The sequence below is a fragment of the Procambarus clarkii genome, chromosome 55, assembly GCF_040958095.1.
Source record: "Procambarus clarkii isolate CNS0578487 chromosome 55, FALCON_Pclarkii_2.0, whole genome shotgun sequence".
NCBI classification, from domain to species: Eukaryota; Metazoa; Arthropoda; class Malacostraca; order Decapoda; family Cambaridae; genus Procambarus; species Procambarus clarkii.
This window is the reverse complement of record NC_091204.1, coordinates 29,880,660-29,908,118: the sequence shown is the minus strand read 5'-3', so window position 1 is coordinate 29,908,118 and position 27,459 is coordinate 29,880,660. Positions and strand designations below refer to the sequence as shown.

The following is a 27,459-nucleotide window of genomic DNA, read 5'->3' as shown; positions in this document are numbered from 1 at the left end:
ACGGCGCTGGAACCAATCGTATTGGCGTTTGCCTTTCCTATTGGAGACTTTCGGCGCCTGCTGCTTGGATAACAGTTTCTCCAGCATATCAACCTACCCAGGCTTTGTGCCCTGGAGAGGCCACTCCAGACCTACAAGCAGAGCACAACTCAATAGTCTCCTGAGACTGATGGATGCCTACTACTATGTAAATTATGTTGTGTAAATGATGTAAATTATGAATGAATGAATGATGACATAAAATGTTTCAAACATTTTCATTAATCAAAGAGTTGCTACATTCTGTTTTCTAGTTTATTCTTTATATGCTTTTGTCTTTCATATTTGTTTTATTATACATTTAAATAGATGTTTATACACTCATAAATACACATTTACACCAGTAAATTACATTTTTAAATGTTAAATTTGTCGATGTTTAACATTTAAAAGATTTGGTATATCCAACTTTCTGATATGAAGGAAATGTTTGAAATTATATGGAGAGAGAGAGAATGTATGAGAGTCACTCCAGGAAAATTCAAGCTAACGTATGTTAGCGTATTATTTGTAGGTAAAATGCATTTGAATTTCCAAGTGGTCAGTGAATCACATTACAAGAGTCTGCTCTATACTTTATTTGTTAGGTTTATTATATTTAAATCTGTGATTTCAAATATGTAAATTGTGGTGTTTTTCCGTCTACTGTAGAGTTAGCCACATTTTCTCATTACAGAATCCTATATATTTTCTCATAAGATGTTTAATTATGAATACCTGAATGTCTTATAATAAATAACTTACACTGGATACCTAACTTGTGATCGCGCTTCCCTCCGTTAATTACACCTCTGCCTCTTGCACACTATTACGTGGGTTCTCAATGGTTAAAATAATCTGGCATTATTATGAGTGTTTTCATATGGAAAGATCAGAAACCTTTCATTCAGTGAGTGTGGCCTGAGTAGGCTTGGCTGATTTTGTGGGAACCGACCTGTGAGATTTATATTTATTTAATTTATATGAATATATTTACGTTAATTTATATACTTCGATAGCAATTTGTATAATGATAAGTGGACTGTATTTCTGCAATAATCTCTTAATCTCACAAATCGATCCTCTACACATTAGGGGGGTTTATATTAAATTAATTTATATATGCAGCCAATCAAACTACAGTATTAACTACATACATTGAAAAGGTTCCTTATCTTATAGTACAGCAGGTTAGTCCACCAGGTATAACTAGGGTGTAGACACCAAATTATCCTCTTTGAGGTAGCTTCCATCACCCAGTAACTGGTGCACAAAGTCTTGCTTCCTCGTCTTGACCTGTCAAAAGGGCGCTAGCTGTAAAGCCAGAATCCTATATATGACAAGTATTTCAGAGAAAACTGTACATGGAACAATGAAGACCTGGCTTAATTACCTTTAGTTTGAGGCGATTTCGTGATCTAACCGGGTCACCCTACCCAATGACATTAATGGCCACTAATGATAGATAATGGGTTTCGGAAAGAACACTTAACTTGATTTGTAGACAGCGTGTTGATAATGGTACACTTTTGGTTTCCATAACACTACGTCCAAGTAAATTTAACAGGAGCCGTATTTGCTCCCGTGCCTCTGGTCTAGTATAAAACAATGGCTGCCCTCCTTCCTCCCTGACGCCTGGCTTACATTGTCCAGATTTCAGAAAGTGATAGAAGGGTCACATTTACTCTACTTTAATATTGATAATTAAGTTAATTTATATGAGATGTTTTATGATGGTAAAGTCCAAAGACTAATGTATTTAAGAATAATTCCCACCATAATAGGTGGAGAATATAATAGTATGTGGTGATGATATCCCGTTTTCTTTAGACGGTAATTCCACTACAAGTTACGTTTTCTATGGGTAACTTGTTGGTAATACAGCTATTATCTGTATGATATATTAAATGGTGTCGGATTTTCCGACAGATTTATATAAAGTATTTCCAGACAAGAGGTTTAATAATATAAGTGTATGTATGACTTGTTTTGGACTTGAAATTAAGTATTAGAATAGTTGTAAGCAAGGTTAATTATTAGTGCTAAATAATATGTAAAAATGACCTGAATATGCTTGATAGAGATCATATATCAATGACCTCTATCAAGAGGTCATTGATATATGACCTCATATATATGACCATTGATATATGACCACCCTCATATATCCTGGATAATATATTATATATACTGTATGAACTCGATTATCCAGACTATATGGGAAGGACCCCTATCCAGTTAAGCCCGACATCCGTATTAGCCGAGTTTTACCGGGGAAGAAAAAATTAACATTCACAATCTTTATGTATCACAGCCAACGTGATTTGATTTTCCACACACACTATAATTAGTGTGTGGTGTTGGGTGGGTGGTGAGCTTGGTGGGTAGCTGCCTGGCAGGAAGGTGGGCAGGGCAAGTGGGCGGGCAGATGGGTGGGTGAGCTGGGTGGGTAGCTGCCTGGCAGGAAGGTGGGCAGGGCAAGTGGGCGGGCAGATGGGTGGGTGACCGGGTGGGCTGGATGGCTGGCAGGAAAGCTAGCTGGATGAATGGATGGCAGGAAGAAGGGTTTGATGGTTGGCAGATGGGTGGAGGAGCAGGTTTGCAGGTGGGTGGACACCCATCACACCCACTCCTATTACACCCACTCCAGCCTCCCTGCTTGCCTACCCACCCCTCCCCCCTACCATCCTCCCTGCTTGACTCCCTCCTTCCATCCCTCTCTGCTAGACAGGGTCCCTCCTTGCCCTCCTTGCCTTCCTTACTCCTGCCCACCCTCCTTACTCCTGCCCACCCTCCCTACTCCTGCCCACCCTCCTTTCTCCTGCCCATCCTCCTTACTCCAGCCCACCCTCCTTACTCCTGCCCACCCTCCTTACTCCTGCCCACCCTCCTTACTCCTGCCCACCCTCCTTACTCCTGCCCATCCTCCTTACTCCTGCCCACCCTCCTTACTCCTGCCTACCATCTTTACTCCTGCCCACCCTCCTTACTCCTGCCCACCCCTCCTTACTCCTGCCCACCCTCCTTACTCCTGCCCACCCTCCTTACTCCTGCCCACCCTCCTTACTCCTGCCCACCCTCCTTACTTCTGCCCATCCTCCTTACTCCTGCCCACCGTCCTTACTCCTGCCCACCCTCCTTACTCCTGCCTACCCTCCTTACTCCTGCCCACCCTCCTTACTCCTGCCCACCCTCCTTACTCCTGCCCACCCTCCTTACTCCTGCCCACCCTCCTTACTCCTGCCCACCCTCCTTACTCCTGCCCACCCTCCTTACTCCTGCCCACCCTCCTTACTACTGCCCATCCTCCTTACTCCTGCCCACCCTCCTTACTCCTGCCCACCCTCCTTACTCCTGCCCACCCTCCTGCCCACCCTCCTTACTCCTGCCCACCCTCCTTACTCCTGCCCACCCTCCTTACTCCTTCCCACCCTCCTTACTCCTGCCCACCCTCCTTACTCCTACCCACTCTCCTTACTCCTGCCCACCCTCCTTACTCCTGCCCACCCTCCTTATTCCTGCCTGCTCTCCTTATTCCTGCCTGCCCTCCTTACTCCTGCTTGCCTTCCTTACTCCTGCCCACCCTCCTTACTCCTGCCCACCCTCCTTACTCCTGCCCACCCTCCTTACTCCTGCCCACCCTCCTTACTCCTGCCCACCCTCCTTACTCCTGCCTACCCTCCTTACTCCTGCCCACCCTCCTTACTCCTGATCACCTTCCTTACTCCTGCCTACCCTCCTTACTCCTGCCCACCCTCCTTACTCCTGCCCACCCTCCTTACTCCTGCTTGCCTTCCTTACTCCTGCCCACCCTCCTTTCTCCTGCCCATCCTTCCTTACTCCTGCTCACCTTCCTTACTCCTGCTCACCTTCCTTACTCCTGCCCACCCTCCTTACTCCTGCCCACCCCTCCTTACTCCTGCCCACCCTCCTTACTCCTGCCCACCCTCCTTACTCCTGCCCACCCTCCTTTCTCCTGCCCACCTTCCTTACTCCTGCTCACCTTCCTTACTCCTGCTCACCTTCCTTACTCCTGCCCACCCTCCTTACTCCTGCCCACCCTCCTTACTCCTGCCCTCCCTCCTTACTCCTGCCCTCCCTCCTTACTCCTGCCCACCCCTCCTTACTCATGCCCACCCTCCTTACTCCTGCCCACCCTCCTTACTCCTGCTCACCCTCCTTACTCCTGCCCACCCCTCCTTACTCCTGCCCACCCTCCTTACTCCTGCTCACCCTCCTTACTCCTGCCCACCCCTCCTTACTCCTGCCTACCCTCCTTACTCCTGCCCACCCTCCTTACTCCTGCCCACCCTCCTTACTCCTGCCCACCCTCCTTACTCCTGCCCACCCTCCTTACTCCTGCCCACCCTCCTTACTCCTGCCCACCCTCCTTACTCCTGCTCACCCTCCTTACTCCTGCCCACCCCTCCTTACTCCTGCCCACCCTCCTTACTCCTGCCCACCCTCCTTACTCCTGCCCACCCTCCTTACTCCTGCCCACCCTCCTTACTCCAGCCCACCCTCCTTACTCCTGCCTACCCTCCTTACTCCTGCCCACCCTCCTTTCTCCTGCCCACCTTCCTTACTCCTGCTCACCTTCCTTACTCCTTCTCACCTTCCTTACTCCTGCCCACCTTCCTTACTCCTGCCCACCTTCCTTACTCCTGCTCACCCTCCTTCCTCCTGCCCACCCCTCCTTACTCCTGATCACCTTCCTTACTCCTGCCTACTCTTCTTACTCCTGCCCACCCTCCTTTCTCCTGCCCACCCCTCCTTACTCCTGCCCACTCTCCTTACTCCTGCCCAGCCTCCTTACTCCTGCCCACCCTCCTTACTCCTGCCCACCCTCCTTACTCCTGCCCACCTTCCTTACTCCTGCTCACCCTCCTTACTCCTGCCCACCCCTCCTTACTCCTGATCACCTTCCTTACTCCTGCCTACCCTCCTTACTCCTGCCCACCCTCCTTACTCCTGCCCACCCTCCTTACTCCTGCCCACCCCTCCTTACTCCTGCCCACCCTCCTTACTCCTGCCCACCCTCCTTACTCCTGCCCACCCTCCTTACTCCTGCCCATCCTCCTTACTCCTGCCCACCCTCCTTACTCCTGCCCACCCTCCTTACTCCTGCCCATCCTCCTTACTCCTGCCCACCCTCCTTACTCCTGCCCACCCTCCTTACTCCTGCCCATCCTCCTTACTCCTGCCCACCCTCCTTACTCCTGCCCACCCTCCTTACTCCTGCCCACCTTCCTTACTCCTGCCCACCCCTCCTTACTCCTGATCACCTTCCTTACTCCTGCCTACCCTCCTTACTCCTGCCCACCCTCCTTACTCCTGCCCACCCTCCTTACTCCTGCCCACCCCTCCTTACTCCTGATCACCTTCCTTACTCCTGCCTACCCTTCTTACTCCTGCCCACCCTCCTTACTCCTGCCCACCCTCCTTACTCCTGCCCATCCTCCTTACTCCTGCCCACCCTCCTTACTCCTGCCCACCCTCCTTACTCCTGCCCATCCTCCTTACTCCTGCCCACCCTCCTTACTCCTGCCCACCCTCCTTACTCCTGCCCACCCTCCTTACTCCTGCCCACCTTCCTTACTCCTGCCCACCCTCCTTACTCCTGCCCACCCTCCTTACTCCTGCCCACCCTCCTTACTCCTGCCCAACTTCCTTACTCCTGCTCACCCTCCTTACTCCTGCCCACCTCTCCTTACTCCTGCCCACCCTCCTTACTCCTGCCCACCCTCCTTACTCCTGCCCACCCTCCTTACTCCTGACCACCCTCCTTACTCCTGCCTATCTTCCTTACTGCTGCCCACCCTCCTTACTGCTGCCTACGCTCCTTACTCCTGCCTACCCTCCTTACTCCTGCCCACCTTCCTTTCTCCTGCCCACCTTCCTTACTCCTGCCTATCTTCCTTACTCCTGCCCACCCTCCTTACTCCTGCCCACCCTCCTTACTCCTGCCCACCCTCCTTACTCCTGCCCACCCTCCTTACTCCTGCCTACCCTCCTTACTCCTGCCCACCCTCCTTTCTCCTGCCCACCTTCCTTACTCCTGCTCACCTTCCTTACTCCTGCTCACCTTCCTTACTCCTGCCCACCCTCCTTACTCCTGCCCACCCTCCTTACTCCTGCCCTCCCTCCTTACTCCTGCCCTCCCTCCTTACTCCTGCCAACCCTCCTTACTCATGCCCACCCTCCTTACTCCTGCCCACCCTCCTTACTCCTGCTCACCCTCCTTACTCCTGCCCACCCTCCTTACTCCTGCCCACCCTCCTTACTCCTGCTCACCCTCCTTACTCCTGCCCACCCCTCCTTACTCCTGCCTACCCTTCTTACTCCTGCCCACCCTCCTTACTCCTGCCCACCCTCCTTACTCCTGCCCACCCTCCTTACTCCTGCCCACCCTCCTTACTCCTGCCCACCCTCCTTACTCCTGCCCACCCTCCTTACTCCTGCTCACCCTCCTTACTCCTGCCCACCCCTCCTTACTCCTGCCCACCCTCCTTACTCCTGCCCACCCTCCTTACTCCTGCCCACCCTCCTTACTCCTGCCCACCCTCCTTACTCCAGCCCACCCTCCTTACTCCTGCCTACCCTCCTTACTCCTGCCCACCCTCCTTTCTCCTGCCCACCTTCCTTACTCCTGCTCACCTTCCTTACTCCTTCTCACCTTCCTTACTCCTGCCCACCTTCCTTACTCCTGCCCACCTTCCTTACTCCTGCTCACCCTCCTTCCTCCTGCCCACCCCTCCTTACTCCTGATCACCTTCCTTACTCCTGCCTACCCTTCTTACTCCTGCCCACCCTCCTTTCTCCTGCCCACCCCTCCTTACTCCTGCCCACTCTCCTTACTCCTGCCCAGCCTCCTTACTCCTGCCCACCCTCCTTACTCCTGCCCACCCTCCTTACTCCTGCCCACCTTCCTTACTCCTGCTCACCCTCCTTACTCCTGCCCACCCCTCCTTACTCCTGATCACCTTCCTTACTCCTGCCTACCCTCCTTACTCCTGCCCACCCTCCTTACTCCTGCCCACCCTCCTTACTCCTGCCCACCCCTCCTTACTCCTGCCCACCCTCCTTACTCCTGCCCACCCTCCTTACTCCTGCCCACCCTCCTTACTCCTGCCCACCCTCCTTACTCCTGCCCATCCTCCTTACTCCTGCCCACCCTCCTTACTCCTGCCCACCCTCCTTACTCCTGCCCATCCTCCTTACTCCTGCCCACCCTCCTTACTCCTGCCCACCCTCCTTACTCCTGCCCATCCTCCTTACTCCTGCCCACCCTCCTTACTCCTGCCCACCCTCCTTACTCCTGCCCACCTTCCTTACTCCTGCCCACCCCTCCTTACTCCTGATCACCTTCCTTACTCCTGCCTACCCTCCTTACTCCTGCCCACCCTCCTTACTCCTGCCCACCCTCCTTACTCCTGCCCACCCCTCCTTACTCCTGATCACCTTCCTTACTCCTGCCTACCCTTCTTACTCCTGCCCACCCTCCTTACTCCTGCCCACCCTCCTTACTCCTGCCCATCCTCCTTACTCCTGCCCACCCTCCTTACTCCTGCCCACCCTCCTTACTCCTGCCCATCCTCCTTACTCCTGCCCACCCTCCTTACTCCTGCCCACCCTCCTTACTCCTGCCCACCCTCCTTACTCCTGCCCACCCTCCTTACTCCTGCCCACCTTCCTTACTCCTGCCCACCCTCCTTACTCCTGCCCACCCTCCTTACTCCTGCCCACCCTCCTTACTCCTGCCCAACTTCCTTACTCCTGCCCACCTTCCTTACTCCTGCTCACCCTCCTTACTCCTGCCCACCTCTCCTTACTCCTGCCCACCCTCCTTACTCCTGCCCACCCTCCTTACTCCTGCCCACCCTCCTTACTCCTGCCCACCCTCCTTACTCCTGCCTATCTTCCTTACTGCTGCCCACCCTCCTTACTGCTGCCTACCCTCCTTACTCCTGCCTACCCTCCTTACTCCTGCCCACCTTCCTTTCTCCTGCCCACCTTCCTTACTCCTGCCTATCTTCCTTACTCCTGCCCACCCTCCTTACTCCTGCCCACCCTCCTTACTCCTGCCCACCCTCCTTACTCCTGCCCACCCTCCTTACTCCTGCCTACCCTCCTTACTCCTGCCCACCCTCCTTTCTCCTGCCCACCTTCCTTACTCCTGCTCACCTTCCTTACTCGTGCTCACCTTCCTTACTCCTGCCCACCCTTCTTACTCCTGCCCACCCTCCTTACTCCTGCCCACCCTCCTTACTCCTGCCTGCCCTCCTTACTCCTGCCCACCCTTCTTATTCCTGCCCACCCTCCCTAAACTTAGTCACATTCCCTACTTTTGCTGAAAGCACAATACCTAAAATTTTTTATTAAATTGTTCTAAACATTTACTATGTTTTGATGGGAAAAATTTAGTCATCGAAATCTTAAATTTGTTTTATTTTGCCCCAACAGGTAATACTGCTTCCAGTCTCTGCTCGGCTACCCAGGACGATAGCAAACACAACTCTTGCCCATTAATGATGGTAAGGACAATTTTATTCTTACTGTACTACCAGTGTGTGTGTTTATCATGTTGATGTCAATACCCAGTGATTGTGAGTGTATTAATCATGGTGTTGTCATTACTCATTGATGGTGAGTGTATTAATCATATTGTCATTTCCCAGTGATGTTGAGTGCATGAATCATGGTGTTATTAACCAGTTATGTTGAGTGTATTAACCCTTTGAACTGCACATAACACTTTGACCATTTAACACCACAAATTGTATATATACAATTTTGGTCTAACTGCCTGCACATCGCACACTGTATACTGTATATATATATATATATATATATATATATATATATATATATGTCGTACCTAGTAGCCAGAACGCACTTCTCAGCCTACTATGCAAGGCCCGATTTGCCTAATAAGCCAAGTTTTCCTGAATTAATATATTTCTCTAATTTTTTTCTTATGAAATGATAAAGCTACCCATTTCATTATGTATGAGGTCAATTTGTTTTTATTGGAGTTAAAATTAACGTAGATATATGACCGAACCTAACCAACCCTACCTAACCTAACCTAACCTATCTTTATAGGTTAGGTTAGGTTAGGTAGCCGAAAAAAGTTAGGTTAGGTTAGGTTAGGTAGGTTAGGTAGTCGAAAAAACAATTAATTCATGAAAACTTGGCTTAATTAGGCAAATCAGGGCCTTGCATAGTAGGCTGAGAAGTGAGTTCTGGCTACTAGGTACGACATATATATATATATATATATATATATATATATATATATATATATATATATATATATATATATATATATATATATATATATATATATATATATATATATATATATATACTGTACTTAGTTTATAAATCAAATAGATAAGATTTGGTGGTCTTATCACCACCAAATCAACTAAGCCCAGATTTGTGTGAGACCAATAGTCAATTTATCCATCATGGTTATGTTTGGTGAAGAGTATCACTCAATCTCAACAGTCCTGTAACGTAATTGTGTATTCCCATAGTAAGTGTAAAATAATCCAGAGTTGTTCAATAAAACCCATGTGTTAAGATGTAACCCACAGTGTACTTATTGTCCAACTTAGACTACGAATACTTGATCCTTCCCCCATTATCACATACGATACATACATTTCCTTCCATTATTCATAATAAAGTAAGGACGTGTTTTGTTAGTCTGTACTCTCAGGTATGGCTTACAAACAGCCCTGCTGCTGCAATATGTTACCAAAATATATTATCCCATACTCCGGGATATGTTTATAAAAAATATTGGCCTTGCTGTGAATGTGTTAATCTGTCAGTAATATTAACCCTGCTTTGAAATAGCTAATGCAATGAATGTATAAAAATATTATGTAATTTGTATTAGTAAATAAAGTACTGTAATATTAGTTTTAGTTGTAAATACATCTAGCAAACTAAATATTCTTTTCCACAGGATAACAAGCCAGAGGAATGTTCAGTGTGTTTTAACGATTATGACGAAAATCGGCTACGACCTCGCACACTGCCATGTGGCCACACATTCTGCTCCCAGTGTATTGACAATGCTATCAAGAATGGTAAGCTGACCTGCCCTAGCTGCCGTGCCGAGCACGCTGCCACAGCCTCTACTCAGTTCCCAATTAGCTATGCTGTGGAGGCTTTTGTTAGGAAACTAAAAAATACCCAGCTAACAACTGAGGAAGTAGTGCCAGCAAAACCTTATGAAGGTCCCACCAGAGGCATCAGTAAGACATTACGTTCCATGGTGCAGGAGCAGATGAGCAGCATCAGCCGCCTCATTGTTAGCTGTGAAGAGGTAATGTCCCAGCTGGGGGAGTACCGGGGGCAGCTGGGGGACTGGAAGACTCATCACCTCCAGCTCCAGGACAGACTCTATGCTCTGGTAGAGCAGAATAAGTCAGCAATGAAACTCTTGGAACTGGAGGATACAAGTGTGGAAGATATGACAACACAAGGAGAGGAAGGGAAGACTCAGCTGCAGGCCATGTTGGGGAACCTCGACACAGTCAACACTCCACAGGAGGTTGGCACAACCATAGACACAGCTGATGAGTACAAGATGAAGGTAGAAGATTGGGTCCGGAAGTGCCAGGAACTCTTCTCAGATGTCAAGACTGTCCACACCTCAGTGAAGGTACACTACCGAAGGTCACATTGTTCTCACCCAACTGAGTGTAGTATTGCCTCTATATAAACACTTTTGACATGGACACACATCAAGATGAGAGTTGACTTTATATATAGGAAACTTTTTGCTCTAACACCTGAAACATTTTTATTAATAAAGTCAACTGTCATCTTGGTGTTTCTCTACACTGTGGTCAGTGTAGAGCAGGGGTCTCCAAACTATGGCCCGCGGGCCACATCCGGCCGCCACATAATTTCATCCGGCCCTCCAAACAAATCCCTGTGTGGTGGCCTTGAAAAAATAATTATCATACAAATGGCATCGCAGAATTATTCAAAGCTGGGGCTGCTGACTGGTGGCGCTCACCCCGAGTCAGTTTTCCTCTCTCTCGATAGTGTGACGCACAGATACTAATACTGGTAGGTATGTGTTGTGCATTACAACCAATCAGTTGTGTATAACTGTATATTGTGGGGATGGAGTGCGAGTGGGGCTTCGCTGCTTCCGTTTCAGGGAGCAGAAACACTGTACAATATTCTTTTCTCTGTATTTTGACAATGCCTTTATCTTAGTTATACAAAATAGCAATTTCATTTTTTATTCCTCCGGCCCGCATAAATATGGGAAATATATAATGTGGCCCTTACATTGAAAAGTTTGGAGACCCCTGGTGTAGAGAAACACTATTACTTATATTTTTCAGTTACTTTACTCAGAGCCTGATGCTTCATTATAGTCCAGTTACTTTACTCAGAGCCTGATGCTTCATTATAGTCCAGTTACTTTACTCAGAGCCTGATGCTTCATTATAGTCCAGTTACTTTACTCAGAGCCTGATGCTTCATTATAGTCCAGTTACTTTACTCAAAGCCTGATGCTTCATTATAGTCCAGTTACTTTACTCAGAGCCTGATGCTTCATTATAGTCCAGTTACTTTACTCAAAGCCTGATGCTTCATTATAGTCCAGTTACTTTACTCAGAGCCTGATGCTTCATTATAGTCCAGGTTCCACCATTAATGTTTGTGTTGGTAATGACAGGTGCAGGAGACCATCAGGGAGGCCCTGGAGATGATGACCACAGAGACAGGTGCCACAGCTGACCCTGTACACCTGGGAGACTCAGCCTCCACCATTAATGTTTGTGTTGGTAATGACAGGTGCAGGAGACCATCAGGGAGGCCCTGGAGATGACGACCACAGAGACAGGTGCCACAGCTGACCCTGTACACCTGGGAGACTCAGCCTCCAGCATCATGAATAAAGTTCAGGAAATCACTGGAGAGATCCCCCAGAAGCAATTAACAGTAAGTTTTTTTATTTTCTCTCGTGGTTCATATCACAAGATATTGAGTTGCGTTTTGAGGAGAGGAAGCCTGTTCTTAGGTTTATGGAGGTTCCCCAAGGTCAACTACTGACTTTCTTTAACATACAATACACAATAGTTGCCTAACTCCTGGTAAACATTTACTGGTAGGTGAACAACAGAAACAGGTGAAAAGAAACATGTGAATCATTTCCGTCCTGCATAAAGATTGAACCTGTGATCCTCTATTGAACCCGGGATCCTGGCCCCCTCACAGAGGCGCAGAGACCGGGTGACACTCCACCAACCTACCGGGAAAGCATTCAGGAAGACAGTGAACCAAAACAGACCACTGATGGGTTCGAAGAGACTGAAGCCTTGAAACTGCTAATAAACTCCCAAACAATGCCAGCACCAACCCCCTGCCAGTAGAGGGGGGGCTGGAGCTACAGGTCCAGCACCAACCCCTTGCCAGTAGAGGAGGGCTGGAGCTACAGGTCCAGCACCATCCCCCTGCCAGTAGAGGGGGCCTGGAGCTACAGGTCCAGCACCATCCCCCTGCCAGTAGAGGGGGCCTGGAGCTACTGGTCCAGCACCATCCCCCTGCCAGTAGAGGGGGGCCTGGATCTTCTGGTCCAGCACCATCCCCCTGCCAGTAGAGGGGGCCTGGAGCTACAGGTCCAGCACCAACCCCCTGCCAGTAGAAGGGGGCTGGAGCTACAGGTCCAGCACCAACCCCCTGCCAGTAGAAGGGGGCTGGAGCTACAGGTCCAGCACCAACCCTCTGCCAGTATATAGAGGCTGGAGCTACAGGTTGTCACACGCCGCTCACCTTGGCCTTGTGTTACATGAGGTTACAGTTAAACAGCGGGGGATCGTGCTACTGATCCTATAACCTCACACCGTGGGACTTCACTCCCTCCACTAGGGTATCACATTTCACCCCAGGGAGCTCTCCTAGTTGTGCCTCAGGACCGGTCACCACTTGACCTTGGACCCAAGGGGGAGAGGAGAAGGCCCAGCCCACACTACTAAACTCAATCCTGCAGTATGTGACTCCACCACCGGGCCTGCCCACCTGTGCGTGCAGAGAATTTGCCGGACTTCCGGCCGTAGCCTCACTTTTACCTCTTCCTTCCTGGTCGCCAGCTGGGTAATTTTCTCTGCGTCCCAGCAACGCCGTTAGTTCAAATATAATATATTTACAGCAGCCTAGGACCTTACTGTGTGCTGCCAATACTAGAATTCAAATGTACAGTCATGTTGCCATCTCAGGGTCACTCATTAGGGAATGCCAGTACCAGTGTTCAAATCTCATGTCGTGTTGCCAACACAGGGTCTCTCTCTGTCATTCCTGTAACAGTACAGTATAATCATGTTATTAACCACAAAGCTCAATGAGATGGAGGTTATACCAAAAGCAGTGATAAAATAGTAAAAGTTTACTCAAAGTATACTACAACACACAAGATACATGTATGAATTTATGGAAATAATAATAATAATGATGACAGCAAGGCTCCTCTGGTGGCCGCCAGCAGCTCGCATCAGCTGATGAATTAAAGGGATCACTGGCCCCTCCTCACTGGGGCGGCTCCATCAGCGTCGCTCCTCACTCCTCCACGGGCGGCCACACGCTGTCTTCACCACTCAGTAGAATAATATATACGTGCTGTCCCACAGCCTAATCTACTCCTATGACTTATATGCACTCTAATAAATGCCTAAGCATAATAATAGGCCTATCTTGCCTAACAATCAAGGGAATTATGGGAGGGAAATATGATCTACCTTAACATATCCCGTCCTCAGACGCCTAGGCTCCAGTCGCCCGCTGGGTACTCCGTTCCTCGCGTTGTTCCCAGCGTTCCAGAAGCATCACCAGTCCATAGGTGTGAAGATCCTCGGCATCTCCGTGCTCATTCCCTGAGTGATGTTCCTGGGCGTTGGCTCATCCATTCGTCACTGCATGCGTTGTTCCCTCAAGCATTCCTTCACCGAGACCACACTCAAGGATCAGGATGCACTTTCTTCCTTCTGAGTTCCTAGTGGGCGTGATCTGATCACAACAGCTCTGAATGCTTTGGAGTTCCACCGACAGCGAGTCACTCACTCCTCCAGCCGTCGTAACTCTCTCAACTTCTCCAAAACTATTAGCACACGGTCCTCGGCGCCCTTTCATCGCTGGATTAGGCTTCCTCGCACTTCCCTAAAGTACTGCAGTCATTGTTAGTCACTATATACTCGTCAGGCTGTGTATATCCACTTATGGAGGCTCCTAGACCTCAAAACTAGAGAGCTCAATCGGCGCACGTCCGCTCCCAACGAAGCGCCGAGTATCTCTGAGCGCCTGGTGCTCTGCAGGCGGCGGGCCAGATCTCTCGGTGGCGTCACAGACCCAGGGGCGGGCTCTGATGGGTCAATGAAGTCATGTGACCTCAGCCACCGAATCAGAGGGCGTCGTACACAAAATGGTGGATTTGCAGGCCAGGCGGTGCCATTTTGTTGTACCCATGGCGCGACTTATCCATTTCTCTGCAAATTTACATATGCAAATTTCTCCCCAAATTGACAACCATTCTGGAAGCCTCATACCTCAAAAGATTCCCAGCACCTCAGAGAACCTGCAGATAAGTTAATATGACTTACAGCTGGCATATGGGAGAAACTGTAGAGGACACCATCACATGGTCCAGGACTAATCCCCTGCCAGTAGAGGTGGGGGGGGGGGGGGCTGGAGCAACAGGTCCAGCACCAACCCCCTGCCAGTAGAGGGGGGCTGGAGTTACAGGTCCAGCACCAACCCCCTGCCAGTAGAGGTGGGCAGGAGCTACAGGTTCAGCACTAAGCCCATGCCAGTAAAGGAGGCTGGAGCTACAGGTTCAGCACCAACCCCCTGCCAGTAGAGGGGTGGCTGGAGCTACAGGTCAAGGACCAACCCCCTGCCAGTAGAGGGGGGCTGGAGCAACAGGTCCAGCACCAACCCCCTGCCAGTAGAGGGGGGCTGGAGCTACAGGTCCAGCACCAACCCACTGCCACTAGAGGAGGGCTGGAGCTACAGGTCCAGCATCAACCCCCTGCCAGTAGAAGGGGACTGGAGCAACAGGTCCAGCACCAACCCCCTGCCAGTAGAGGAGGGCTGGAGCTACAGGTCCAGCACCAACCCACTGCCACTAGAGGAGGGCTGGAGCTACAGGTCCAGCATCAACCCCCTGATAGTAGAGGGGGGCTGGAGCTACAGGTCCAGCACCAACCCCCTGCCAGTAGAAGTGGGGGGGGGGGAAGCTGGAGCTACAGGTCCAGCACCAACCCCCTGATTGTAGAGGGGGGCTGGTGCTACAGGTCCAGCACCAATTACCCTTCCAGTAGAGTTGGGCTTGAGCTACAGGTCCAGCACCAACTCCCTGCCATTAGAAGTGGGCTGGAGCTACAGGTCCAGCACCAACCCCTGCCAGTAAAGGTGGGCTGGAGCTACAGGTCCAGCACCAACCCCCTGCCAGTAGAGGGGGACTGGAGCTACAGGTCCAGCACCAACCCCCTTCCAGTAGAGGTGAGCTTGAGCTACAGGTCCAGCACCAACCCCCTGCCAGTAGAAGGGTAGGCTGGAACTACAGGTCCAGCACCAAGCCCCTGCCAGTAGAGGGGGGTGAAGCTACAGGTCCAGCACCAACCCCCCTGCCAGTAGAGGGGGGGGGGTGGAGCTACAGGTCCAGCACCAACCCCCTGCCAGTAGAGGGAAGCTGTAGCTACAGGTCCAGCACCAACCCCCTGCCAGTAGAGGGAAGCTGGAGCTACAGGTCCAGCACCAACCCCCTGCCAGTAGAAGCGGGCTGGAACTACAGGTCCAGCACCAACCCCCTGCCAGTAGAAGCGGGCTGGAGCTACAGGTCCAGCACCAACCCCCTGCCAGTAGAGGGAAGCTGGAGCTACAGGTCCAGCACCAACCCCCTGCCAGTAGAAGCGGGCTGGAACTACAGGTCCAGCACCAACCCCCTGCCAGTAGAGGTGAGCTGGAGCTACAGGTCCAGCACCAACCCCCTGCCAGTAGAGGCGAGCTGGAGCTACAGGTCCAACACCATCCACCCTGCCAGCAGTGGGGGGGGGGGCTGGAGCTTATGGTAGAGAGGAGGGAGGACTACCAAAACCTTCCAGAAGTGACACACAATATGGACAATCATTCATATTTGCAAACATTCAAGGTTTAAAGCCAAAGCCAAGGAATAAAGTTAAGTTCATAAATGGCCTCCTATTCGAGTCAAACTCAATATTTGGGGCATTCACGGAAATTCATGCAAAAGATTACATGGATGGTGAAATCTGGATTCCAAATTATAATTTATATAGATGTGATAGAAAAACTAGGTCAAATGGAGGAGTAGGTCTGTATATTAAAGAGGACCTGATATGCACAGAACTACCAAACTAAACTAATGAGGTGGTAGAGGTACTTGGAATTAAGGTAGAGAAACTAAACCTAATTATTATTCTAATATATAAACCGCCAGATACAACGGTTGAGGAATTCACAGAGCAGATGCACAAAATAGAGAACATACTTGATAACCTAGCAAACCCAGCTCCAGATATTATCTTCCTTGGAGATTTCAATTTACTGAGTTTAAGTTGGAGAATGGCAAACACAAATATCATAGCAGGGAATGACCCGGGAAATAACCAACCACAGGTCAGAGAACTTTTGAGATTCTGTGACAAATTCTCGCTCAATCAACAGATTACAGAACCAACTAGGAATGAAAACACACTAGACTTGTTATTCACAAACAATGATGAACTAATCAGAGACATCATAATCTCAGATACTTCATACTCAGACCATAAGCTCATTGAAGTGCGAACTAGCATAAATAACGATAGTAGGTCTAAGAGACCCAACAAGCAAGAAGGAATATTCAATCAATTCAATTTAAACAATAGGAGGATTGACTGGTAAAAAATAAATGTAGACCTTACAACCATTCAATGGGAGACGGTCTTAAGCGACAAAACTCCCACACAGGGAATAGCTCAACTGACAGCTGAAGCTTACAAGGTCTGCTTGAAGCACGTGCCTATGAGGAGGGGCAGAAAGAGGACCACTCTAGAAAGAGAACGCAGACGACTGTACAGGAGAAGGAAAAAAATAACGGAAATGCTTCGGCAGACACAACTATCACAAGCAAGGAAAACAAGCCTAAGCAGGGAGATCGAAGAAATAGAACAAACGTTGAAGCGATCATATGAGTCTGAGGAAATTGAATTGGAACAGAAAGCTATACAAGAGATAAGGAAAAAGCCAAAATATTTTTTCTCATACACAAAATCAAAATCCAAAACCTCGACCAGTATTGGACCGTTAATTACAAATGAAGGTACGTACACAGAGGATAACAAAGAGATTAGTGAAATTCTAAGAAGCCAGAATGAGGCTATGTTTAGAACACCAATAAACAACATGAAAGTTGATGACTCAGACAGCTTCTTTATGAATGACATTCAAGCTGCAGATAATATAACGGATATTACCACAAACTCGGAAGACTTTGAAAGAGAAATTGACAATATGCCTATGCACTCAGCTCCTGGGCCTGACTCATGGAATTCAATACTCATAAAGAAATGTAAAGTACCAGTAGCGAGAGCACAGCGTAATATGGAGAAAGAGCCTGGATACAGGGGAGATACCAGCAGCACTTAAATCTTCAGATATAGCTCCGTTGCACAAGGGGGGGGGGAGTAAAGCCTTGGCAAAAAATTACTGGCCAGTTGCACTAACATCACACATAATAAAAGTGTTTGAAAGAGTGATTAGGAATCAAATTTCTAGTTTTATGGAAAACAATGAATTGCACAATCCAGGACAACATGGATTTAGAGCGGGAAGATCCTGTCTGTCACAGTTACTCAACCACTATGACAAAATCCCAGAAGCTCTAGAAGAAAAGCAAAATGCAGATGTTGCATACTGCTGTATACATTGTATACGTTGTATGATGTTGTATACAGATGTTGTAAAGGGGTACTTTGATGTTGTACTTTGCAAAGGCGTTCGACAAATGTGACCATGGGGTGATAGCTCACAAAATGAGGTCAATGGGAATAACTGGAAAAGTAGGACGCTGGATACTCAATTTCCTGTTGAACAGAACACAAAGAGTAACAGTCAATCAGATAAAATCGAGTCCAAGCGATGTTAAAAGCTCTGTACATCAAGGTACAGACCTTGCACCGCTACTGTTCCTTATTCTCATATCTGATATAGACAAAAATACAAGTCACAGCTTCGAGTCGTCCTTTGCAGATGACACAAAAATCAGCATGAAAATTACCTCTGCTGAAGACATTGAAAAACTACAAGCAGATGTCAACAAAGTTTTCGATTGGGCAGCAGAAAATAACATGATGTTTAACAGTGATAAATTTCAGGTACTCAGGTTCGGCAAAAATGAGGATCTGAAACATAATACAGGGTACAAAACACAATCGAATCTTCCCATAGTAGAAAAACAGCATGTCAAGGATTTGGGAATAATGATATCCGACGATCTAACGTTTAGGAAGCATAACCAAGCAAATAAGGCGTCAGCCAGAAAAATGATCGGATGGATTACGAGAACTTTCAAATCCAGGGATCCCATCACAATGGTTGTACTCTTCAAGTCACTTGTGTTGTCCCGTCTCGAGTACTGCTCAGTACTCACTTCCCCCCTTCAGAGCAGGAGAGATTGCTGAAATAGAGGGAATACAGAGAACATATAAGGCACACATAGACGATATTAAACACCTAAATTATTGGGATTGTCTCAAAGCTCTCCAAATGTACTCTCTAGAAAGAAGACGAGAGAGATACCACATAATATACACATGGAAAATACTGGAGGGTCAGGTCCCAAATCTACACAGTAAAATAACAACGTACTGGAGTCAACAATATGGAAGAAAATGCAAGATTAAACCAGTGAAGAGCAGAGGTGCCATAGGCACAATCAGAGAGCACTGTATAAACATCAGAGGTCCGCGGTTGTTCAACGTCCTCCCAGCGACTATAAGAAATATTGCTGGAACAACCATGGACATCTTCAAGAGAAAACTGGACTGTTTTTAAGAGAAGTTCCGGATCAGCCGGGCTGTGGTGGGTATGTGGGCCTGCGGGCTGCTCCAAGCAACAGCCTGGTGGACCAAACTCTCACAAGTCGAGCCTGGCCTCGGGCCGCGCTTGGGGAGTAGAAGAACTCGCAGAACCCCATCAACCAGGTACAGGTCTGGCACCAACCCCCTGCCAGTAGAGGAGGGCTGGAGCTACAGGTCCAGCACCAACCCCCTGCCAGTAGAGGGGGGCTGGATCTACAGGTCCCGCACCAACCCCCAGCCAGTAGAGGGAGGCTGAAGCTACATGTCCAGCACCAACCCCCTGCCAGTAAAGGGGGGCTAGGGCTACTGGTCCAGCAACATCCACCCTGCCAGTAGAGGGGGGCTGGAGCTACAGGTCCAGCACCAACCCCCTGCCAAGAGAGGGAGGGGGGGGGGGGCTGGAGCTACAGATTCAGCACCAACCCCCTGCCAGTAGAGGAGGGCTGGAGCTACAGGTCCAGCACCAACCCCCTGCCAGTAGAGGGGGGCTGGATCTACAGGTCCCGCACCAACCCCCAGCCAGTAGAGGGAGGCTGAGGCTACAGGTCCAGCACCAACCCCCTGCCAGTAGAGGGGGGCTGGGGCTACAGGTCCAGCACCATCCACCCTGCCAGTAGAGGGGGGCTGGAGCTACAGGTCCAGCACCAACCCCCTGCCAAGAGAGGGAGGGGGGGGGGGCTGGAGCTACAGGTCCAGAACCAACCCCCTGCCAGTAGAGACAGAGGGGCTGGAGCTTCAGGTCCAGAACCAACTCCCTGCCAGTAGAGGTGGGCTGAGCAACAGGTCCAGCACCAACCCCTGCCAGTAGAGAGGGGGGGGGGGTGGAGCTACAGGTCCAATACCAATCCCCTGCTAGTAGAGGCGGGCTGGAGCTACAGGTCCAGCACCAACCCCCTTCCAGTAGATGGGGGGGGGGGGGGCTGGAGCTACAGGTCCGGCACCCACCCCCCTGCCAGTAGAGGGGGGGCTGGAGCTACAGGTCAAGCACCAACCCCCTGCCAGTACAGGGGGGGCTGGAGCTACAGGTCCAGCACCAACCCCCTGCCAGGAGAGGGGGGGGGGTGGCTACAGGTCCAGCACCAACCCCTTGCCAGTAGAAGACGGCTGGAGCTACAGGTCCAGCACCAACCCCCTGCCAGTAGAGGGGGGCTGAAGCTACAGTTCCAGCATCAACCCCCTGCCAGTAAAGGGGGGCTGGAGCTACAAGTCTAGCACCAACCCCCTGCCAGTAAAGGGGGGCTTGAGCTACTGGTTCAGCACCAACCCCCTGCCAGTAGAGGGGGGCTACAGCTACAGTTCCAGCATCAACCCCCTGCCAGTAAAGGGGGGCTGGAGCTACAAGTCCAGCACCAACCCCCTGCCAGTAGAGGGGGGCTACAGCTACAGGTCCAGCACCGACCCTCTGCCAGTAGAGGGCGGCTGGAGCTACAGGTCCAGCACCAACCCGCTGCCAGTAGAGGTGGGCTTGAACTACAGGTCCAGCCCCAACGCCATGTCTGTAGAGGGGGGCTGGAGCTACAGATCCAGCACCAACCCCAGGCCAGTAGAGGGGGGGGGCCTGGAGCTACAGGTCCAGCACCAACCCCCTGCCAGTAAAGGGGCGCTGGAGCTACCGATCCAGCACCAACCCCCTGCCAGTAGAGGGGGGAGGCTGGAGCTACATTTCCAGCACCAACCCCCTGCCAGTAGAGGGGGGGCTGAAGATACAGGTCCAGGACGAACCCCCTGCCAGTTGAGGGGGGCTGTAGCTATAGATCCAGCACCAACCCCTGCCAGTTGAGGGGGGAGGCTGGAGCTACATTTCCAGCACCAACCCCCTGCCAGTAGAGGGGGGGCTGAAGATACAGGTCCAGGACCATCCCCCTGCCATTTGAGGGGGGCTGTAGCTACAGATCCAGCACCAACCCCCTGCCAGTAGAGGGGGGAGGCTGGAGCTACATTTCCTGCACCAACCCCCCCCCCTCCCCTGCCAGTAGAGGGAGGCTGGAGATACAGGTCCAGGACCAACCCCCTGCCAGTAGAGGTGGGCTGTAGCTACAGATCCAGCACCATCCCCCCTGCCAGTTGAGGGGGGCTGGAGCTACAGGTCCAACTCCAACCCCCTGCCAGTAGAGGGGGGGGGGGCTAAAGCTACAGGTCCAGCACCAACCCCCTGCCAGTAGTGGGAGGCTGAAGCTACAGGTCCAGCACCAATCCCCTGCCAGTAGAGGGGGACAGGAGCTACAGGTCCAGCACCAACCCCCTGCCAGTAGTGGGAGGCTGGAGCTACAGGTCAAGGACCTACCCCATGTCATTAGAGGGGGGGGGGGGTGCTGCAGCTACAGGTCCAGCATCAACCCCCTGCCAGTAGAGGGGGGGGCTTGAGCTATTGGTCTAGCAACACCCCCCTGCCAGTAGAGGGGGGCTGGAGCTACAGGTCCAGCTTCAACCCCCTGCCAGTAGAGGGGGGCTGGAGCTACAGGTCCTGCACCAACCCCCTACCAGTAGAAGGGAGCTGGAGCTACAGGTCCAGCACCAACTCCCTGCCAGTAGAAGGGGGCTGGAGCTACAGGTCCAGCACCAACACCCTGCCAGTAGAGGTCGGCTGCAGCTACAGGTCCAACATCAACCCCCTGCCAGTAGAGGGGGGCTGGAGCTTCACAGCCAGCACCAACCAGCCCCCCCCCCCTTCCATTAGAGGGGGCGGGTGGGCTGGAGCTACAGGTCCAGCACCAACCCCTCTGCCAGTAGAGGGGGGCTGGAGCTACTGGTCCAACATCAACCCCCTGGCAGTAGAGAGGGGCTGGAGCTTCAGAGGCCAGCACCAACCCCCTGCCAGTAGAGGGGGGCTGGAGCTACATTTCCAGCACCAACCCCCTGCCAGTAGAGGGGGGCTGGAGCTACAGGTCCAGCACCAACCCCTCTGCCAGTAGAGGGGGCTGAAGCTACAGGTCCAACATTAACCCCCTGCCAGTAGAGAAGGACTGGAGCTTCAGAGGCTAGCACCAACCTCCTGCCAGTAGAGGGGGGCTGGAGCTACAGGTCCAGCACCAACCCCCCTGCCAGAAGAGGGGGGCTGAAGATACAGGTCCAGGACCAACCCCCTGCCAGTAGAGGGGGGCTATAGCTACAGATCCAGCACCAACCCCCTGCCAGTAGAGGGGGGCTGGAGATACAGGTCCCGGACCAACCCCCTGCTAGTAGAGTGGGGCTGGTTACTTTGAGGTTACCTTGAGGTGCTTCCGGGGCTTAGTGTCCCCGCAGCCCGGTCGTCGACCAGGCCTCCTGGTTGCTGGACTGATCAACCAGGCATTTAGACGTGGCTGCTCGCAGCCTGACGTATGAGTCACAGCCTGGTTGATCAGGTATCCTTTGGAGGTGCTTATCCAGTTCTCTCTTGAACACTGTGAGGGGTCGGCCAGTTATGCCCCTTATGTGTAGTGGAAGCGTATTGAACAGTCTCGGGCCTCTGATGTTGATAAAGTTCTCTCTCAGAATACCTGTTGCACCTCTGCTTTTCAACGGGGATATTCTGCACATCCTGCCATGCCTCTTGGTCTCATGTGATGTTATTTCTGTGTGCAGGTTTGGGACCAGCCCCTCAATTATTTTCCACGTGTAAATTATTATGTATCTCTCCCGCCTGCGCTCAAGGGAGTACAGATTTAGGCTCTTTAGTCGGTCCCAGTAATTTAGATGTTTTACTGAGTGGATTCTAGCAGTAAAGAATCTCTGCACGCTCTCCAGGTCAGCAATTTCTCCAGCTTTGAAAGGGGCTGTCATTGTGCAGCAGTACTCCACTCTAGAGAGCACAAGCGTTTTGAAAAGTATCATCATCGGTATAGCATCTCTAGTGTGGAAAGTTCTTGTTATACAACCTGTCATTTTTCTTGCAGTTGTGACGGCTACTTTATTGTGTTCTTTAAAGGTAAGGTCTTCCGACATGAGTACACCCAGCTCCTTTACATTGCCTTTTCGTTCTATGTTATGATTTGCCTGAGTTTTGTATGTGGTTTCTGTTTTTATATTTTCAATTTTTCCATAGCGCATGAGCTGGAACTTATCCTTGTTAAACACCATATTATTTTCTGTAGCCTATAGAAAGACCTTATCTACATATGATTGGAGGTTTGCCGTGTCCTCTATGTTGACAACTCTCATGAAAATCCTAGTGTCATCTGCAAAGGATGATACAGTGCTATAGGTAGCACTGTAGCTACAGATCCAGCACCAACCCCCTGCCATTAGAGGGGGGCTAAAGATACAGGTCCAGGACCAACCCCCTGCCTGTAGAGGGGGGGGGGGCTGTAGCTACAGATCCAGCACCAACACCTTGCCAGTAGAGGGGGGCGTGAGCTATAGGTCAAGTAGCAACCCCCCTGTCAGTAGAGGGGGGGCTGGAGCTACAGGTCCAGCACCAACCCCCTGCCAGTAGAGGGGGGGCTAGAGCTACAGGTCCAGCACCAACCCCCTGCCAGTAGAGGCGAGCTGGAGCTACAGGTCCAACACCACCCCCCCCCCCCCTTGCCATTAGAGGGGGCTGGAGCTACAGGTCCAGCACCAACCCCCTGCCTGTAGAAGGGGGCTGGAGCTACAGGTCCAGCACCAACCCCCTGCCAGTAGAGGGGGGCTGGAGCTACAGGTCTACCACCAACCCCCTGCCAGTAGAGGGGGGATTCTACTGGCTAGAACCCAAGCCAGGTTCTAGCCAGTACCGGTAGCTGAAGCTACCGGACCGGACCGGTAGTTGGTAGTTGGACCAACTAGTTGGTCCAACTAGTTGGTCCAATGTCCAACTAGTTGGTCCAATGATCGGTAGTTGGACCGGTAGCTGAAGCTAATGTTCCAACATCAACCTCTCTGCCAGTAGAGGGGTGGCTGGAGCTACAGGTCCAGCACCATCTTCCTGCCAGTAGAAGGGGGGCTGGAGCTACAGATGCAGCACCAACCCTAGGCCAGTAGAGGGGGGGGCCTGGAACTACAGGTCCAGCACCAACCCCCTGTCAGTAGAAGGGGGGCTGGAGCTACAGATCCAGCACCAACCCCAGGCCAGTTGAGGGGGGGCGGGGCTGGAGCTACAGGTCCAACACCAACCCTCTGTCAGTTGAGGGGGAGCTGGAGATACAGGTCCGACACCAACCCCTTGTCAGTAGAGGAGGGCTGGAGCTACAGGTCCAGCATCAACCCCCTGTCAGTAGAGGGGGGGCTACAGCTACAGGTCCAGCACCAACCCTCTGCCAGTAGAGGGGGAGCTGGAGATACAGGTCCGACACCAACCCCTTGTCAGTAGAGGAGGGCTGGAGCTACAGGTCCAGCATCAACCCCCTGTCAGTAGAGGGGGGGCTACAGCTACAGGTCCAACACAAACCCCTTGCCAGTAGAGTAAGGGCTAGAGCTACAGGTCCAGCACCAATCCCCTGCCAGTAGAGTAAGGGCTGGAGCTACATGTCCAGCACGAACACCCTGCCAGTAGAGGGGGGGCTGGAGCTACAGGTCCAGCACCAACCCCCTTCCAGTAGAGGGAGGCTGGAGCTACAGGTCAGCACCAATCCCCTGCCAGTAGAGTAAGGGCTGGAACTACATGTCCAGCCTCAACCCCCTGCCAGTAGAGGGGGGGCTGGAGCTACAGGTCCAGCACCAACCCCCTACCGGTAGAGGTGGGCTGGAGCTACAGGCCCTGCACCAACCCCCTGCTAGTAGAGGGGGCTGGAGCTACAGGTCCAGCACCAACCCCCTGCTAGTAGAGGGGGCTGGAGCTACAGGTCCAGCACCAACCCCCTGCCAGTAGAGGTGGGGGGGGGGGGCTGCAGCTACAGGTCCAACACCAACCCTCTGCCAGTAGAGGGGGGCTGGAGCTACAGGTCCAGCACCAACCCCCTGCCAGTAGAGGTGGGGGGGGGGGGGCTGCAGCTACAGGTCCAACTCCAACCCTTTGCCAGTAGAGGGAGGGGGGGCTGGAGCTACAGGTCCAGCACCAACCCCCTGCCAGTAGAGGGAGGGGGGGGGGGGGCTGGAGCTACAGGTCCAGCACCAACCCCCTGCCAGTAGAGGGGGCCTTGAGCTACAGGTCCAGCACCAACCCCCTGCCAGTGGAGGGGGACTGGAGCTACAGGTCCAGCAACAACCCTTCGCCAGTAGGTGCTTTCCTTGACTGGCTTCAGTTTATGTGTAGTGTAATGTGCTGATTGTGATGAATGTGGTAGGTGTGGTTGACTGACAATGGGGCTGACACTATCCACAGGTGATAATGGGGCTGACACTGACCACAGGTGATAATGGGGCTGACACAGACCACAGGTGATAATGGGGCTGACACTGACTACAGGTGATAATGGGGCTGACGCTGACCACAGGTGATAATGGGGCTGACACTGACCACAGGTGATAATGGGGCTGACACTGACAACAGATGATAATGGGGCTGACATTGACCACAGGTAATAATGGGGCTGACACTGACCACAGGTGATAATGGGGCTGACACTGACCACAGGTGATAATGGGGCTGACACTGACCACAGGTGATAATGGGGCTGACACTGACCACAGGTGATAATAGGGCTGACACTGACCACAGGTGATAATGGGGCTGACACTGACAACAGATGATAATGGGGCTGACATTGACCACAGGTGATAATGGGGCTGTCACTGACCACAGGTGATAATGGGGCTGACACTGACCACAGGTGATAATGGGGCTGACACTGACCACAGGTGATAATGGGGCTGACACTGACCACAGGTGATAATGGGGCTGACATTGACCACAGGTGATAATGGGGCTGACACTGACCACAGGTGATAATGGGGCTGACACTGACAACAGATGATAATGGGGCTGACGTTGACCACAGGTGATAATGGGGCTGACACTGATCACAGGTGATAATGGGGCTGACACTGACCACAGGTGATAATGGGGCTGACACTGACCACAGGTGATAATGGGGCTGACATTGACCACAGGTGATAATGGGGCTGTCACTGACCACAGGTGATAATGGGGCTGACACTGACCACAGGTGATAATGGGGCTGACACAGACCACAGGTGATAATGGAGCTGACACTGACCACAGGTGATAATGGGGCTGACATTGACCACAGGTGATAATGGGGCTGTCACTGACCACAGATGATAATGGGGCTGACACTGACCACAGGTGATAATGGGGCTGACACTGACCACAGGTGATAATGGGGCTGACACTGACCACAGGTGATAATGGGGCTGACACTGACCACAGGTGATAATGGGGCTGACACTGACCACAGGTGATAATAGGGCTGACACTGACCACAGGTGATAATGGGGCTGACACTGACAACAGATGATAATGGGGCTGACATTGACCACAGGTGATAATGGGGCTGTCACTGACCACAGGTGATAATGGGGCTGACACTGACCACAGGTGATAATGGGGCTGACACTGACCACAGGTGATAATGAGGCTGACACTGACCACAGGTGATAATGGGGCTGACATTGACCACAGGTGAAAATGGGGCTTACACTGACCACAGGTGATAATGGGGCTGACACTGACCACAGGTGATAATGGGGCTGACACTGACAACAGATGATAATGGGGCTGACGTTGACCACAGGTGATAATGGGGCTGACACTGATCACAGGTGATTATGGGGCTGACACTGACCACAGGTGATAATGGGGCTGACACTGACCACAGGTGATAATGGGGCTGACATTGACCACAGGTGATAATGGGGCTGTCACTGACCACAGGTGATAATGGGGCTGACACTGACCACAGGTGATAATGGGGCTGACACAGACCACAGGTGATAATGGGGCTGACACTGACCACAGGTGATAATGGGGCTGACATTGACCACAGGTGATAATGGGGCTGTCACTGACCACAGGTGATAATGGGGCTGACACTGACAACAGATGATAATGGGGCTGACATTGACCACAGGTGATAATGGGGCTGTCACTGACCACAGGTGATAATGGGGCTGACACTGACCACAGGTGATAATGGGGCTGACACTGACAACAGATGATAATGGGGCTGACACTGACCACAGGTGATAATGGGGCTGACATTGACCACAGGTCATAATGGGGCTGACACTGACCACAGGTGATAATGGGGCTGACACTGTCCACAGGTTGGGGACCTCCGCAGGATGAGGGAGCCCGTCAAGAGGCTGGTGGAGGCTGGCCAGGTGTTGGCCGTCCAGAAAGACCAAGATGGCCGCTAGGATAACTATACAAGACGGACAGCTGTACCTCCACTCACTCCTGCGTCAGCCCACGCCCGCCCACGCCCTTCAGGTTACTTTATTACACCCACTTCACTTATTGACATTACTGACT

General features: G+C 51.5%; 1 protein-coding gene across 2 annotated transcripts in view; it reads left to right on the top strand.

Moving 5' to 3' along the window:
- LOC123756355 (uncharacterized) overlaps positions 1-27,459 on the top strand; it is a 52,359-nt gene that overhangs the window by 11,570 nt on the left and 13,330 nt on the right. Inside the window, exons 2-5 of one of the 2 annotated variants that reach the window (XM_069305574.1) lie at positions 8,482-8,552; positions 9,998-10,699; positions 11,854-12,000; positions 27,269-27,417. In XM_069305574.1, the coding sequence (XP_069161675.1) occupies positions 8,547-8,552; positions 9,998-10,699; positions 11,854-12,000; positions 27,269-27,349 (936 nt within the window). In that variant the 5' untranslated portion in view covers positions 8,482-8,546 and the 3' untranslated portion in view covers positions 27,350-27,417. Of the gene's footprint in view, positions 1-8,481; positions 8,553-9,997; positions 10,700-11,853; positions 12,001-27,251; positions 27,418-27,459 lie in introns of both variants that reach the window. The other variant, XM_069305573.1, reaches the window with a different exon arrangement.